We start from the raw sequence: 15,663 nt of genomic DNA, 5'->3' as shown, positions 1-15,663 counted from the left end.
GAGGTGGCCAGGCCCTTTGTCGCTTGCCACCTTGCTCTGCCACCTGTTTTTCGCTCCCTTTCACCACGACCAGCCTCGATCTACCCTCAGCACCCCGATGCGGGCTAAGGCGCGCTGAGCAGCGCCATCTTCTCCCATCTGCAAAACCCGCTCTGCTTCCGGGTCGCCGCGGGGAAGGCGGTGCAGGGGCAGGGCCAGCACCCCCCTGTGTGTCCCCTTGTCCCTCCCTGTCCCCCCCCTACCCCACCCGGGGCCGATTTGGGGTCTCCCCGCCCCGCCGGCCGCGGGGCCCGGCGCGGTCCCTCCCCGCGATGAGCTCAGCCCGGCGGCGCGTAGGGGCGGGCGGCCCCGGCCATGCGGAGCCGGGACGGGAGGAGGAGGAGGAGGAGGTGGCGGTGCCGGTGGCCGAGCAGGGCCCTGCCTAAGCTGCGGCGGGGCCCCATGGGCCTGGGGAAGCCGGCGGGTCCCCGGGGTAGGGTAGGGTAAAGGGTCCGGGGGGGGGGGTGTTTTCCCCCCGCCCGCCCCCCGCCGCCATGTACACCTTCGTGGTGCGGGACGAGAACAGCAGCGTCTACGCCGAGGTCTCCCGGCTGCTCCTGGCCAGCGGGCAGTGGAGGCGGCTCAGGAAGGACAACCCCCGCTTCAACCTGATGCTGGGCGAGAGGAACCGGCTCCCCTTCGGCAGGCTGGGTAAGGGCTGGCTCGGTGCTGCCGTGCCCGAGCAGGGCGCGGTGTTGTCGGGGGTCCCCCCCCCCCCCCCCCTTACCCCCGGGTAGGGTGAGCCCCATGGGGTCCCCCATAGCCTGTGGGGCATCGCCTGGCTGTGCCCTGGTGTCTCCTGGTCCCTCGGGCAGTGGCTGCAGCCCCTCGGGGACAGCTGGCCCCAGACAGCGGGCTCCTTGCTGCAGGGACCCCAACCCCAACCCCAACCCCAACCCGCATCGCCAGGAACAAAGGGGCAGCAGCGGGGGGCTCCCCGCAGCCCCTTGCAGCCCTGGAACAGGCTCTGTCCCGAAACCGGCACAGCCCGAAAATGAACAGCCCCTGCTGCCCCTCACCAGGCCTCGAAGGATCAAAGGATCGCCCTCCAGGGCAGCATCTGCAGTGCCCCCCAAAATACCCAGCCCAGCCTGGGGAGTGGGATGCTGGCATTGGGGGCTCGCACCCCGCAGCGGGACGCTCCCTTTGTCTGGCTCCCCGCGTGTTCAGGACGCTGGCCTCAGGGTCCCCGCCGTCCCCAGGGCTGTCTGGTGGGGTCACGACACCCCCACTTCTCAGCCTGCCTGCAGAAAAACACTTGAGGCTTTTTTTTTTTGCTGCTGCTCTGCAGGGTCTTGGCGAGGGTGACAGCACGTCTGAGTTATCGGGGAGGCTGTGTGCGTGTAATGCCAGGCCACCCCCCTTTTCTTCTCCCCTGCTGCTCATCCCCTTCTGCCAGCATGCGTGGCCATGGCCGAGCAAGCCCTGGGAGCTTCCCTAGGTGGGTTTGTCCCCTGCCAGCCCTGCTGCTCGTCCCCTACCCCACCAGACAGGGCCGTGCGCTGCCCACGAGCAGGCAGAGCCCCGCCAGGCGCTGGCAGCGTTGTGGGGTGCGGCGGGGAGCAGAGATGCACTGTCATTGCCCGTGGCTGGTGGGTGTCCGTGCAGAGTGACAGCTGCTGGGCTGGCCCCGTGCTGGCTCCTGTCCCCAGCGTGTCGGAGCAGGTTTGGGGTGACCCCAGCACCGCAGCGCGTTTCCCTTCTGCAGTCCTCCCTGTGTGTGCCCGAGGGCTGGCAGGACCCTCCTGGCCTCCCTCCCTCTGCTTGGCCTCAGTTTCCTCCATCCTGGGGTGATTTTGCAGCAGTGCTTCTGGCTGCAGAAACACCAGAGCAAGGAGAAGCCCCCCAGCCCCGGCCCCTTTCATGCAGATCAAGCCTGGCACCACTTGATCACCCCTGCGCTGTCAGATCAGTAAGTCAGCAGCTCCAGCACCACTCCCCCTGTCTCCACACACACACACACACACACAAACGCTTGTGACTGGAAAGTCCCCGACACATGGCAGTGCCATCTGGTCACCTCCCAGTGCCGGGGTGTTTGCAGGAGGCAGGGGAACCCTGGGAGAGGCTCGAGCAGTGAGGATGCTCACATGTGCTGCAGCCAGCAAAGAACAGAACAGCGTGCCCAGCTCAGGGCAACCTCTTCCTAACCCCTTCCACCCTAGAGAAGAACCCTGGGATGATGGAAAGGCTTCAGCAGGTCCCTCAGTCTGTCGTATGACAGGGTACCTAAATTTTTTTTCTTAGAGAGGGACCAACCTTTGGCACTGACTTCTGTAACCCATCCTCTTATAGCAGGAGCTGGTTGCTTGAAATCAGTAGATTAAGACAAAAAAAAAAAAAAAAAAAAAAAACAGTTATTTGGTACATCTTCCAAAAATCTCTGCCTTCTCTGGAATCTCTTCCTGAAGCTGTCCCTCTGAGCAGCTGTTGCACGCAGGCTGGCTGGGTTGGGTTCTCCTAAAGGCTCTGCTTGAAACAGGCACTGTTTCAGGGAGTTGTAGGGCAGTGCCTTCCAAAGGGCTGAGCCAGATCGTGTGTCATGGGGGAGCCACGGCTGCTGGTGGGCCACAAGCACTCCTGCTGCACTCGCTGGTTTCCTGCTCCTTGGGCTGATTGTGCCTTTAGGCGGTGAGTGTTGGCATCAAAGCCTGTATCTTGTGCAAAAGCAGCTTATGCCAAGGGGAGACAAAGGAGGAGCAGGCTGCAGAGGCCTGACAGAGCAGAAGATGCTGGGCTCTGCTGGCCACTGGAGGATCACTGGTTCACTTGACAGCTTTTTAATCCCGTTAAATGCACAGAGCAGACCTCGGTGTGCACAAGAACCCATTCCCTTTCCCTCCTTGCTGGCCAGCAGCCCCCACGGCACAGGCCACTGCTCCAGAGATGCTCAGCAAACCAACAGGGGCACTACCTCGGATGCCCTGGGAAGCAAGCAAAATCAGTAAGCTGGAAACAGGAGGAAATCTGAGAGTTTTTACTAATTTCTTTCAGTAAATTGGTGCGTGGCAGTGCTGACTGTACCTGGCTTACAGATCTTTCAGCTGTTTTTCATACTTAAAGATCTGTGAATAAAATAATGAGCCAGGTCAAGGCCGTGGTTTTGGGGTTGAAATAGATACTCACTGTCTGTGATCTTGCAGCTGTCTGGTCTTTAGGTTCATGTTTGCTCTGGGCCTTTTTTTCCAGGCAATTACTGCAGAGAGCAACTAACGCTCTGAATGCTGTTTCAGGGTCTAAATAACCCCCACAAGCATTTGTTTGCAAAGAGAAGGCAAAGATGCAAGTAACTGTCATGCTTGGGGGTCCCTCTGGTCCTCCTAGTTGTCGCTTCAAACCAGAGTGGTTTTCTGTCATATTTTCCCTATGGATTTTGGTTGTTGTCACCAGGGCCCCAGGTATTGCCTCGGGCATCGTTCACCTGTTGCACATCCGTGTTCTGGGGGAGGCTGTGCGCTACTGCCCAGACCTGCATTACCCCTTGGGGAATGTCTTATAACATTTCCCAGCCCTTTATCTGAGCCAAAAAGGAATCCTGCTGTAAATGCCAAAAAAAAAAACAGCAAGGTCGTTTCCTAAGATCTTTGTGTCATGGTGTACTTCCCTGCATCTTCCTACTGCACTTAAGAGTAACTGAAATCCTGGCTCTTAAAAACTGCCACCAGCAAATGGAGAACGTTTTTGGGTGGCTCTGCCTGCTCCCAGCGTGAATTAGGAAATGGTTATTTTCTTTTGGAAAATGGAAGCGGCATGTTCAAAACAGACTTGAATAAAAGCATGGTTTTTCTTCCCTGATAGAAAAAAAATGCTGGAGCCGGTACCAGCTGAGAGCCTGTTTCTTTGATGGAGGGCAAGGAAACAGCTTCTTTTTCTTCTCTGCTGCACAGATCCTTTGCACCAAGCTGATGTTTTTCCTCCAGTAATTGAGAAGTTTGCCTGACTTTTCAATTTTCTGTTGCAGGCCACGAACCCGGACTTGTGCAGCTGGTGAATTACTACAGGGGAGCCGACAAGCTGTGCCGCAAAGCATCCTTGGTGAAGTAAGGAATTCACTGAAACGTTGCAGGGGATTGGTAGAATTTTTTATTCTAACTGTTGGCAACTGCTGAACCTGTTGTAAGGGTATTTCACAGAACAGCTGCCCTGGGGTGTCCCTGCACGTGGTGTCTTCAGACTTCTGTGCTGGTCTGGGCAGATATCTGGGTGCACAATGACCTCTTTGTAACTTCAGGGGAAATGACATTTCCATTGAATTACATCTTCTTGAAACCACAGAGTGTATTGAATCAGACAGACAGGAGCTACAGCTTACAGCCAAATCAAAGAAGAAACAACAACAAACCGTATCTGTTCTTTCTCCTTGTAGCTACTTAATTAAAACCTACTCCTCTCGTCCTCTGATTCATACAGCGATGAGGCACTAATATTCATTTAGTTAATCAGATTTGTTGGTCAAACAAATGTCTGGAGACATCTCGAGGAAGACCTGGCTCTGGGAGTTATTTCTCCATGGCCAGCTGTGCCGTGGTCTCCTGGGGAAATGGGGGTGAGCCTTCAGCCCCATGGTCTCCATCCCCATCTGGGATGCTTGATCTGATCTCAGGGGGAAAGGGGTCACGAGCTGAGCAGCAGCCCAGAGAGCATTACTGCTCTGGCTTCCCCTTTGCCTGCTGTTATCACAGCTTCCTTCCTGCCCTGTTTCGCGGTAGCAATCACACCTCCTCAGTGGCCTCGTGCAGAGATGGGGCAGGGAACTCACTACAAGCTCTAATTACGTGGAAACTTCTCTACTGATTGCTTCGTGATATGTAAAGTACAAAATATTTAACAAAAGCTTGCAGGTCTGGTTCCAGGAGGAGTGCATTGTTGCAGCTTAAGGTTGCTGTGATCTCTTTAAAAAGACCCTAATTTTGAGGGTCTAAAGAGAATATAATTGTTTAGTACAGGCTGTCTGTAAGATGCTATTCATCACCAGAGCCCAGTTAATGATGACTTGTACTTAGGAAATTATGTCCTCGTGGGTCACTCTGGAGATTAACAATCTGGAGATTAACAGCCTGTATCTCTTCACCCAGGCTAATCAAGACGAGCCCTGAGCTATCGGAGTCCTGCACGTGGTTCCCCGAGTCCTATGTGATTTACCCAACCAACCTGAAGACCCCCGTGGCTCCGGCACAGAACGGGATTCGCCATCTCATAAACAACACAAGGACAGATGAGAGGGAGGTCTTCTTGGCATCTTACAACAGGCGGCGGGAAGGCAAAGAAGGCAACGTGTGGATTGCCAAGTCCTCAGCTGGTGCCAAAGGTTCGTTTTTCAGCAAAATGAGCCACCTTCTCATTATTCCTTACCCCTTACTTGATCAATAGAGTCCTGGGGCTTGGCTGAGCCCAGCTAATATTGAGCCTGTCTGTAAATGGCTTCACCTACCTAATCCATGCCAGTCATGCCACCACAGGGCTCTCCTTTTTCTGTTTGGTGGCATCAGGCTCCTGACAAACAGTAACATGCACATGCTAATTAGGACATGGATGGCAGTGAAAGAACTCCCCTTTTTTTCTAGTCATGCACCTCAAAATACTTGCTGCAGGGGAAGGCAGCAGGGCCCAGCAGGCCAAGGGAATGTGGACTGCAAGAGATGGGGAACATAACAGAACGTGGGGAGGAGGACAGTGGACAGGAGAGCAGTCCTCCAGAACAGTGACAAGCATTTCCATGCTGCAGCCGAGCCTGATTTCAGCTGGGCAGAAATACCATTGTTTGTCTTCCACCCAAACCCAAAAACCTGGTGCCAACGTCCCTCCCATGGTCACACTGAGACTGACTGAGCAGCTGTGAGCGCAGTGTACCCAAATCACATCCAGGCCCTGGGCAGCCCCAAGCAGAGCAATGCAGTACCTGCATTTCTCTTTCGTTTGAATAAGGCAATAGCTACCCAGGTGATAACGTGCCCTTCCTTTTTCCAGGGTCATTGCACAGCTTGCTGTACAGAAATAATGAGCTATTAGGAAGATAGAGCTGGACGCAGCTATGGATGTAATGCTTTGGTAATTATCCTATCTGCCAGTTACAGCAGTATCACTGGCACGCTCTCAGAATTTCATTATGAAAACTCGCCTTGCTGTGTGCGCAGAGCCCAGCCCATGGAAGGACCTGGTCTTTTCAAAGGGAACAGGCCCACAGATACTACTCATATTTGCAGAGTCACTTCTGAAGCAGTTTTATAAAAATCATCAGGAAACATGAAAGCCAGAGGTGGCTACAGGAGGGCTGCGTGATACAACTCATTTGTGCAGGCTTTCCTCAGTGCTCTGCTTTCATGGCTCTGTTACTGAGAAGCATCAGAAGGGTATGTGTATTTCATCAAGGAGGAAGGGAGATGAGTCCTTTCGTCACGCCACTGATGGGAAATGTGCCTGTGCAGTGTAACTGTCTGGCAAAGAATCAGTCTGGAAAACTGAAAAGGCCGTGGCTGTTACTGCAGCATGGGGAGGTTTAAACTCTCCACATACTTTATTTAAGTGTGATCCTGTCTTTTCTGCATTAAAGCAAAGTAACTTTTTGTATTCATCACTGTGCTGCAGAACTCAGGATGGGAATTAAAGTGGAAAGAGAGCCTCACGCTAATCTTCTAGAGAGACGTTTAAATGTCTGGGGATTACTTCTGATGAAGCAGAAAGCTTATCAGCATTAATTGCTGAGGCAATTTCAATTCAGAGACAACCCCTGATTCAGGAGAGTTCTAGGAGAAGCTTGGTTGTCCATCAGTAAAAGGAAAACTAAAGGTTTAGGATGTCCTGACTTAATGCTAGGGAAGGCTGGGAAGCCAGTGACTCACAGGTATGGTCCAAACCATTGTTATCCTACTGGTGCCCCACTGAAGAGCATTTACTTCTTTCCACTCAGTATTTCCTAAAAAAGAAAAAAAAATCACAAAACTAAGAGTAAATTATCAGCTTTAATCTAAAAGGTAAATTAAATGCTTAACAACAGGCCACAGTGCCAGAGAGGTGTTAGGTAGTTTTACCTGAGCTGGTTTATCCTTCAGTGGCACCGTGCCGTCCCTTTATCAAATCCCAGAAGGGATCTGTTCCCTCTTCACTGCTCTGCAGCAGTGATTTCATGTCTGGACTCGTGCAAGAAATGAACAGCGACAGCTTCAGCCAAAATGTGGCAGTATTTAAAAGACACATCTGAATTCTTTAATGAAGAGTTTCCATAGAAGGGGAAAACACTGACTACATGGATGAGCATTTTGAAACAGTTCTTTTCCTAATTCAGCGATGATTTCAATAGTAACTTAAATGGACTCAGTGAGCAGGGGAACACTGTTTGCGTGTCTGCTTCTGGCAGACAGAAAAGCCAGGCAGGGGAAGAAAGTCTTATAGGATGAAAACAAACCTCCCTCCCCAAAGAAACAAAATAAAGAAAAATCTCACAGACTGCCAAAGCCCCTTCTCTTCAAACTGCTGAAAAACAGGGAAAAGTAAAAGAAAGTTTAAAAAGTGCTAAATGCCCCTCCCTGCTAAGCCCAGCTGGAAGAAAAAATGCCAGAAAAGAAAATCAAATTCTCCCAACAAAGCAGCTGCCTCACCTCTTGCCAAGGTCCCCGATTGCTCTGCATCTGCTCACACCTAAATAGCTGTCCCCTGCACGCAGGCCCCAGGCAGACCACGCCATCTCAGTACCCTTGCTTTCCATCTACGTTAGCTCCAGCTGGAAGGGAACCAAATGTCCTATGGCATGGAAAAGGGGAGATACATCTGCCAATTTATGGCATGACAGTGAGCTAACATGACATTGCTCAGGCACCGGGCAGCCCAGGGGCCATGGGTTCTCATGTGATGCTTGGTTTTCCATGGGAATGATCCACGGTCCACTTGGGCCTGGAAAGAGCTCCAGGAAAGATCCTCCGCCTGATTTTTTCTTTATCTTTCTGTGTCAGGGGAAGGGATCATGATATCTTCAGAGGCTGGAGAGCTCCTGGACTTCATCGATGAGCAGGGACAAGTGCACGTGATCCAGAAATACCTGGAGAAGCCTCTTCTTTTGGAGCCAGGGCATCGCAAGTTCGACATCAGGTAACCTTTTCTGCCTGGATTTTGTAACACTGGTTTGCATTTCTGTGTAGTTTCTTTTTTAAACTGAGACTTGAGTTTGTTCTCTTCCCCCCTAGGAGCTGGGTTCTCGTGGATCATCAATATAATATCTACCTCTACAGAGAGGGTGTCCTGCGGACCTCTTCCGAACCATATAACAGTGCTAATTTCCAGGACAAAACCTGCCACTTGACCAATCACTGCATTCAGAAGGAATATTCCAAAAATTACGGGCGGTATGAGGAAGGGAATGAAATGTTCTTCGAGGAGTTCAACCAGTATCTGATGGATGCCCTGAACACAACGCTTGAGAATAGCATCTTACTGCAAATCAAACACATAATAAGGTAACCAGCTGCCTGTTGCACAGGGGTTCGTAACCCTTCAGTGACGGGGAATCTGTATGAACACAGCTGGGGAAGGAGAAGGACAGGAGAATGAATTAATTTGCATAGGTTATGGGTTTTGACCCAGAGGTAAATTAAAGACAAATCCAGGAAAAAAAAAACACAATGTCATTGCCCAGTGAAACAGCAAATGAGGGACTCTATAGATGTTGTTCTCTGAAGAGTATGTGTCAGTGTGTGTGCATTTTGCTGGCTGTGTCTGGAGTGAGCTTCAGCCCAAGCAGAGCCAGCTAGCACTATCAGCTGCTTCCTGGGCACTGAGTAAATTACCTGGAGAGATCATGGCACTGCAGAGAAACCAGGTATGAAATACTGATCCTCCGTGGCAGAGTTTTCTTTTCAAATCCCCCGTTGCTGTTACACCAAAATGACATGACACGACCTTTGAGGGTCTCAGTGGCAAATGAGCACTGAGTGGCAGTTCCCTGGGCGCCTGGTGCAGCTCTTTGTGGATCTGCCTTCTGCTTCAGGCTCTAACTGCAGATCCTCTTTTTCCCCTTGCCTAATCTAGTGGTGAGGGTGGATGCTGCTCTCCAGCTCTTTGGGTGTTAACTCAGGGCTGTTTTAGGGTTTTTTGGACTGTCCACAAATGTTTTGATGTTTGCAGGGACCTGGTTGCCATGATGTGTGTTGTAATTAATATAATTTGGGGGCTGATAAAATGACACCCAGATACCAGGCACAAGGCAGGCCTGAAGGGGCTGCAGGGGGGCACTGCCTGCTTGTTTGCTTGTTGATGTCAGAAAGTGTTGCCCCATCCACTTGATGCTCCAAGCAGTCCCAAGGCAATGGGGGAGCCTTCCACTGACCTGCACCATGCACATGGCTTCAGAAGCTGCAGTGCAACCAGTGTGTCCACAGGGCTTTTAATCTCACGTTTCTATTTTTCCCGTTGCAGAAGCTGCCTTATGTGTATAGAGCCTGCAATCAGCACAAAGCATCTTCACTACCAGAGCTTCCAGCTCTTTGGCTTTGACTTCATGGTTGATGAGGAGCTGAAAGTCTGGCTCATAGAAGTCAACGGGGCTCCAGCTTGTGCCCAGTGAGTAGTCAGTTCCTGTTACACATTTGTGATGCCACCATTCACATGGCTCACACAAAAGTGAAAAAAGTGGAAGAAAATGAGTGGAAGGGGGCTTTCCCATGCAAATCCATACCAGATACTCAATTTCTGGACAATTGGATTTGAATGTGACTTGGGTTGTTTTTATTGACACGTTGCAGAATTAATGCCTTGAAACTCAGGTGGTTTCTCGGCCTCTCTTGTGGAGCCAGTGGTGGATGGTCTTCGCCTGAACACAGAATAAATGAGTAGCATTAAAGGCAGCAGCTGGAAGTGGGTGACTGAATTTGCAGGCGGTAGGACCCCAAAGCACACCATAGGTGCTGCAGAAATTGAATCAAAATCTCCACCAGCCACAGGGAAGCTGGGACAGCCAGGCAACTCTGGCCATGAACATCTTGAACAGGCACAGTGAGAGGTGCTGTATTATGCGATTGAGATGACTGAAAGACTAGAAATCTTTGCTAAATAGGCATCTTTATTATATACAAGCACAGCAGAACAGAAAAGGCTGTTCTACATTATCTACATTACTATATCATATTATTTTTATACATACATATAAATATGTGCTATATATAATAATAATATTTACATAATATTAATCTCCATTAGATGCAGATTAGATTAGGTCATCACTCATGCTAGAGAAGAAGTACAGGGCCAACCTATCAGGCAGCCCAGTCATCAGCCTTTTCAGGACTATTCTAATTTATAGCACCCGTATCACACAATTCACATTTAAACGTCAAAAATTGTCTGCTGAAAGCAGTAACACACTCAGGAGCTGAAAAAGCATCTTACTGTTAAGTAGCCCCAGCTGCAGAGGTGGCGTTATTAATTCTAGTAAAGACAGCTTTGGTGCTACAAGTGTCCCATATGCCAGCACATTCACTGAGGTTACACATGTATTTTCTTCAGCAGAAAATGAAGCTGTTGTTAACTCATTTCTCAAACATCTTCTCTCTTCTGCCTAATCCTGCTTTTTGTGAATCCTGCCATGATGAAATCCTTACAGCCCTTCTGGGGGAGTCCTGTGAAATCTCTGTGCCTAGCTCACAAGTTAATATGCACACTTGCACCCCATTGCAACATTTCATCAAACCATCAGAGAAATCCCCCTGGGGTGCATCCCCACTTGTACAGGGTCTGTTGTGATAATCACGACTCTCTGAGCTGGGAGACTGGTACAGGGGGTGCTTAGCTGTTGTTTGTCCCCATGCATCTTGTGGTGACTCAAGTCTGGGGACTGAGGGTGCTGAGATGCTGCTGAGGAGCCTGTTCTGACAGTAAACTGAGAGAAATTGCTTTTGTATTCTTGTGCAGCAAAGAGCAATGTTGGGAATGGGAGCATCGTTGAGAAAGAAGGCAGTTGCTGGGGTAGGAGGGGAGGATACCAGGACATTCCTGCCACATCTGGTTTGCCTCCCTGGAGCTACCTGTAACAGCAGCGGGATCTTGTAGCTCCCACTGGGAAAACACATGGCCCTGTATGAGGAGGGTGAGGGCCTGCTGGTTTGGCCTGCTTGTGCGTCTTACTCTGTCTCTCTCTTGTCTCTTAGGAAGCTGTATGCAGAACTCTGCCAAGGAATTGTGGATGTAGCCATCTCTAGCGTTTTCCCCCTCGCTGACACAGGGCAGAAGATGAGCCAGCCGTCACCGATCTTTATCAAGCTGTGATGACCACGGGAACGCGTCTGCTGTGCGTAGGGAGAGACTGCACCCACTGGGTCAGCACTGTTCGATGGCTTATCTCAGTATCATGCCAAAAAGTGATAGGGACAGACTTCTTTTTTGTTCTGGAAAATCATGGGGAAAAAAAAAAACAACAAAACAGGCATCCACACAGAGCAGCGATGAGCCAGAGCTGCTGAGACAACTCTGCCTGCATTCACCAAAATCCACTTTAGAAACAGCTCATGTGACTTTGATACCTGAAACAAATCTCTCTGGGAGAACAGCAAGATAACCTTACGATGAAACCCCAACAGGGATACTATAATACTGTATTAGCTCCTCCTTTTCTATAGCGATAACATTGTGGGTTTTTTTTAAGGCAGTTGAGTGAAGAGTACGATGGTCTTCCAGGACGTCGTAGTTGGAAAGTTTTCCTCCTCCCGCTGTGTTTCTTCTTTCCTCACCCACTGCGTAATTAGTGCCTTAGCTCAGCTCCAAATAGGTGACTCCTTTCCCTTGTTCCTGCTCTTTTCCATGGAAAGGAACAAGCTCTCTTGCGTCACAGGATGCATAAATCCAGGAACACTGGGAATTCAGTTTCCTGAGGTCATTTCAAAGCTGGCTGGCTGAACACCCAGGCAACGACTGGCAAGGACGCTGTCAGAAAGGGTGCTGAACTGCAGGCAGTGAATTAACCCAAGCAGGGAAGGCAGTTTGTTTGTTTATAGTTATCCCTTTTCCTAATGAGATTTGAATCAGTTTCAATGCAAGTCTGATGCAGTTGGATTCTGTTTGAAACAGGTAGAGAGATCCCCCTTGGGACTCACCTGCAGGCTATAGGATTTCTAGCATCACTTCTGTGCTAGGAGTGTTTCGAATAGCTGAAACCCAATCTTCTCAGCTTCTTCTGAGACAATGCAGTGAATTGAGGCTCTTCTCTCAGCTTTCATCTTACTGCCTTTGAGGCTTAAATCTGAAACCTTTCAACCCAAATGATTTTTATCCTGTTTGATCCAGCCAGTTTGATTCTCCTCCGTTTGACAAATACTGTAATTTTCTACCCTGAACACAGTGCACAGCTCAGTCCCAGCAAGGAGGAATAGGGGTTGTTGTAGACCAGAAGAGAGATTCCTTGTCTATAGGTTTGCCACACGACTGGGGCAGGCCGATATTTTTGTGGGAAAGGGAAGTTAAATTCCGTGAGGTCCCTGAATTTCAGAACTAACATCTACTTTGAGCATGACCTAAATCACATTACCCATCTTGTGAAGTTTGTCTGAATTTTCAGCGTAAGCCAGCACACCCCTCCTAAAGTAAAGCTCTCTGCAGAGCACAGCAGCATTTCTAGCAGCAGCTGACTTTGTGAGTGGTGTCTGGCCTGTGCTGTGTCCCAGATTTTTACACAGAGAAGCAAAGTTCAACAATTAGATCTCTGTTCAAGAGGCTACTGGGGTGTCTGCAAAGAACTGAGTGCTCACAGAGTACATGTTAAAGCTCATTTGTACAATGGTGGTACTGGGTTTGGGGATTCTTTCCATGTTGCACACGATGTGTGGATGTACCTTAGCTGTGAGGTTACATGGTTCAAAACATGGTTCAGGGCAGATTGTGCCTGCATGAGCAGCACAGAAGCAGGTCCTGGCAAGGAGGAAAGGAGATAGATTGCCTGATTGAGATCCTCACACACCGCGTGGGAAACCGTCATGGAAAACTGCAGCTCTGGGGATTTGAATCGATTGCAGCAGGAGAGCAGACTGTGCAGCTGAGGTCAGAGCGCCGTTTTGCTGCCTCTGGCAGGGAGAGATGGTTGGCACAGAAATAAATGGTTCCTGTTACCCAAAATAAACAAACAAGAAGAGATCATGGAGGTTACAAGCTTTTGGCTGTCTGTGTGTAAATGGGACCTGAGTCAAGCAGTGGGATTTCGCCCTCAGAAGATCCTGGAGTTGTGATGGACTCATCTCTGCTCGTGACAGATTTGAAAGGTCTTCCTGCCAGCCTGGAGCTCTGTCAGGAGATGATCCTGCCACTTTTCTGGAGACAGAACTGAAGTGTCCAGGCCTCCCTAGAAGAAGATATTTTGGTCATGGTGTAACGGGACGGCCGTTCTTTGCAACATGCTGTGAATCCACACGTGGCACTACTTCACACAAGGATGCTCGAATCCAAGAGGGAACAGAGTGCTTAGCAAAACCCAGCAGAAGCTTTGCAGAGAGGAAGCATCCCGAAAAGCCACACAAACGCCTCTGGAGCTGTAAACACGCTGAAGTGCTGCATGGATCAGCGTCTGCGCAGCATGTGACAGGCACAAGGTCCACTGGTGCACTCTGAGAGGTGACAAGGTGCAGGAGCATTTTAATATGTGAAAACAGGGCTTTTTTTTTCCCCCTCTGTGCTGTGTGCAGAAGAGGTCTGAACTGTGAGTGCTAGTGGGTGGGTTTGTTTCTAGAGACCCCAAATGTCAGGTCTGGTCTCTGACTTTGGACCTTGGGTGTATTCCGAAGAGGTGCTGTGAACTCTTCAGTTCATGAGTCAGGAGGCAGTGGGGAAGTAGTGAATCATAAGCTAGTAGAGAGGGGTGCAGGAGGAAGACTGGTTGGGTTTTAGTAACCTTTTGATAGCACATAGGTGTCAAAACTTCAATGCAGACTGGGCAAAGCATAGTGGCAGCACTCCAAAATAATAAGTAGGCCATGATGGCTGTTTAGCTCAACTCACAAAGCTGACAGTTCACCACGTCTCCATTGGCATTTTCAGGGTATCTTAAAATTAGCTTAACCTAACATAAGCTTAAAAATACATCTTTTTTCTTTTTTTACTTCTTTTTTTTTTTTTTTCCAGCAAATGCAGGATCTGATAGCAATCACCCCGCTCCAGGATGTACATGAGGTGACAGGCCACACTGCACTCTCTCAAGCTCTAGAGCAGCCTAGAGCACAGCTGCTAAGTGTGTGAAGTGAGAAAAAAATGTCCCCATCGTAAAGAAATGAAAAACACACCAGCCCTGGGACACTAAGCCCGTATTTCTTTTCCTCTCAAAAGGGAAATTAAAAAATCAGATCTTTCCCTTCTTTAGTGTAGAGGTCCGTGCTGAAGTAGTGGCATGAGGCCAGGAAAGCAGCCTGGATGCAGGAGAAAGCAGCGGCCTTCACTGGAGCAGCTGATAAAGCCAGGAGAAGTACTGACTCAGGAACCTCTGCCAAACTCCAAGGCCTTTTCTTCCCCCCCCCCATTGCATCTCAGGTTGCGTTGTGGTACGTCACCAACTGGCTATTTGTGCTGCTCAGCTAAAAGCAGGGCTTCGACTCGATGGTAGAGCCGTGACCACGGGCGACGCAGCTGTTTATAACCTGCCCTTTCAACTGGGTTTCGGGGAGATAGCAATTCAGGGACACTAATCATCAGTAGGTTTGCTGAATTCTTAAAAATAAGCAACAGCCTCAGGAGGAAAACGGCAGGTACTGTTTGTGACTACCACCTGCCATCAAAGTGTTCCTCGAGGCAGAGCACAGGGGTAGATGACAGAGGACAGCATAGTGCCTAAGGTCTTGTCCAGTATATTAGCCAAGCATATATTAGATGTGTATATGGCTGAGGCCTGAGTGTTGCAGCCATGGGTGCATCTTGCAAGTGATGCTCACAAACCCTCGTGAGACTTTCTTTTTTTTTTAGAAAAATGCAAAAATAAATGTTTTCTACCTTATTCCATCTAAAAGGTCGATAGAAAAGGTCTTGCCCTCTTTCCTAAGCTTTCGTAAAGGATGGTGCTGGGTTTCAAGAAGATACCTGCCATACTGCAGAATGTCTCTAGTCTTAGCTCTGCCCCTTTCTGTGGGCCACGAAGCATTTCAGACCCAGGTGCTCTGGCGGGTTTCCAGCAGGGTCTGGTCCAGCTGGGCCCTGGGTTTCAGTTAATTCCCCAATCACTTGTCTCATGCCAGGTTAGTCGTGACTACCATGCAACCGCTGTTGTGCTCCCACGAAATCCAGCGGCCAGCTGCAGCCCACAGAAAAAATGCTGGAGAAGCCTAAGAAGGACTCAGCAGCCATTTCACCCGGCTTCTGCACCCCGTTGTGATCAACGCCCTTCAGGACTGCTTGCATGTCCCTGGTCCCAGCATTTCATGTTCTCCATATGCAGCTGTCCCCCCGGGGAGCCCCGCTGTGCCATCCGTGGGTTAGTAACCGTGTCTCATTACCCATGTCAGCTCCCACAGGCCACGGAGAGTAGTGGCAGCGCTGGCTGCTCCCACGTCAGCATGCGCGTGTGGGGCCGGCGGGGCTCCGTGTCCCACGCTTCTCCAGCAGCTGCGTCCACGTCTGTCCTTGGCCACCATTAAACGAGCTGATCTCATGGGCTGGCGTCTTTCCTTGGGG

General features: G+C 50.0%; 1 protein-coding gene across 1 annotated transcript; it reads left to right on the top strand.

The window, feature by feature from the left end:
• Window positions 1-188: 188 nt before the first annotated feature.
• TTL (tubulin tyrosine ligase) lies at window positions 189-15,640 on the top strand. Its single transcript, XM_068675750.1, has 7 exons — window positions 189-690; window positions 4,001-4,079; window positions 5,115-5,347; window positions 7,986-8,121; window positions 8,217-8,486; window positions 9,445-9,588; window positions 11,172-15,640. Exons 1-7 carry the CDS (start codon window positions 534-536, stop codon window positions 11,287-11,289), a joined length of 1,137 nt encoding a protein of 378 aa, XP_068531851.1. The 5' UTR covers window positions 189-533; the 3' UTR covers window positions 11,290-15,640.
• The last annotated feature ends 23 nt before the right edge of the window (window positions 15,641-15,663 follow it).

Source organism: Anas acuta, chromosome 3 (assembly GCF_963932015.1).
Source record: "Anas acuta chromosome 3, bAnaAcu1.1, whole genome shotgun sequence".
In the NCBI taxonomy this organism is placed as follows: domain Eukaryota; kingdom Metazoa; phylum Chordata; class Aves; order Anseriformes; family Anatidae; genus Anas; species Anas acuta.
This window is presented reverse-complemented; position numbering and strand designations above follow the sequence as displayed.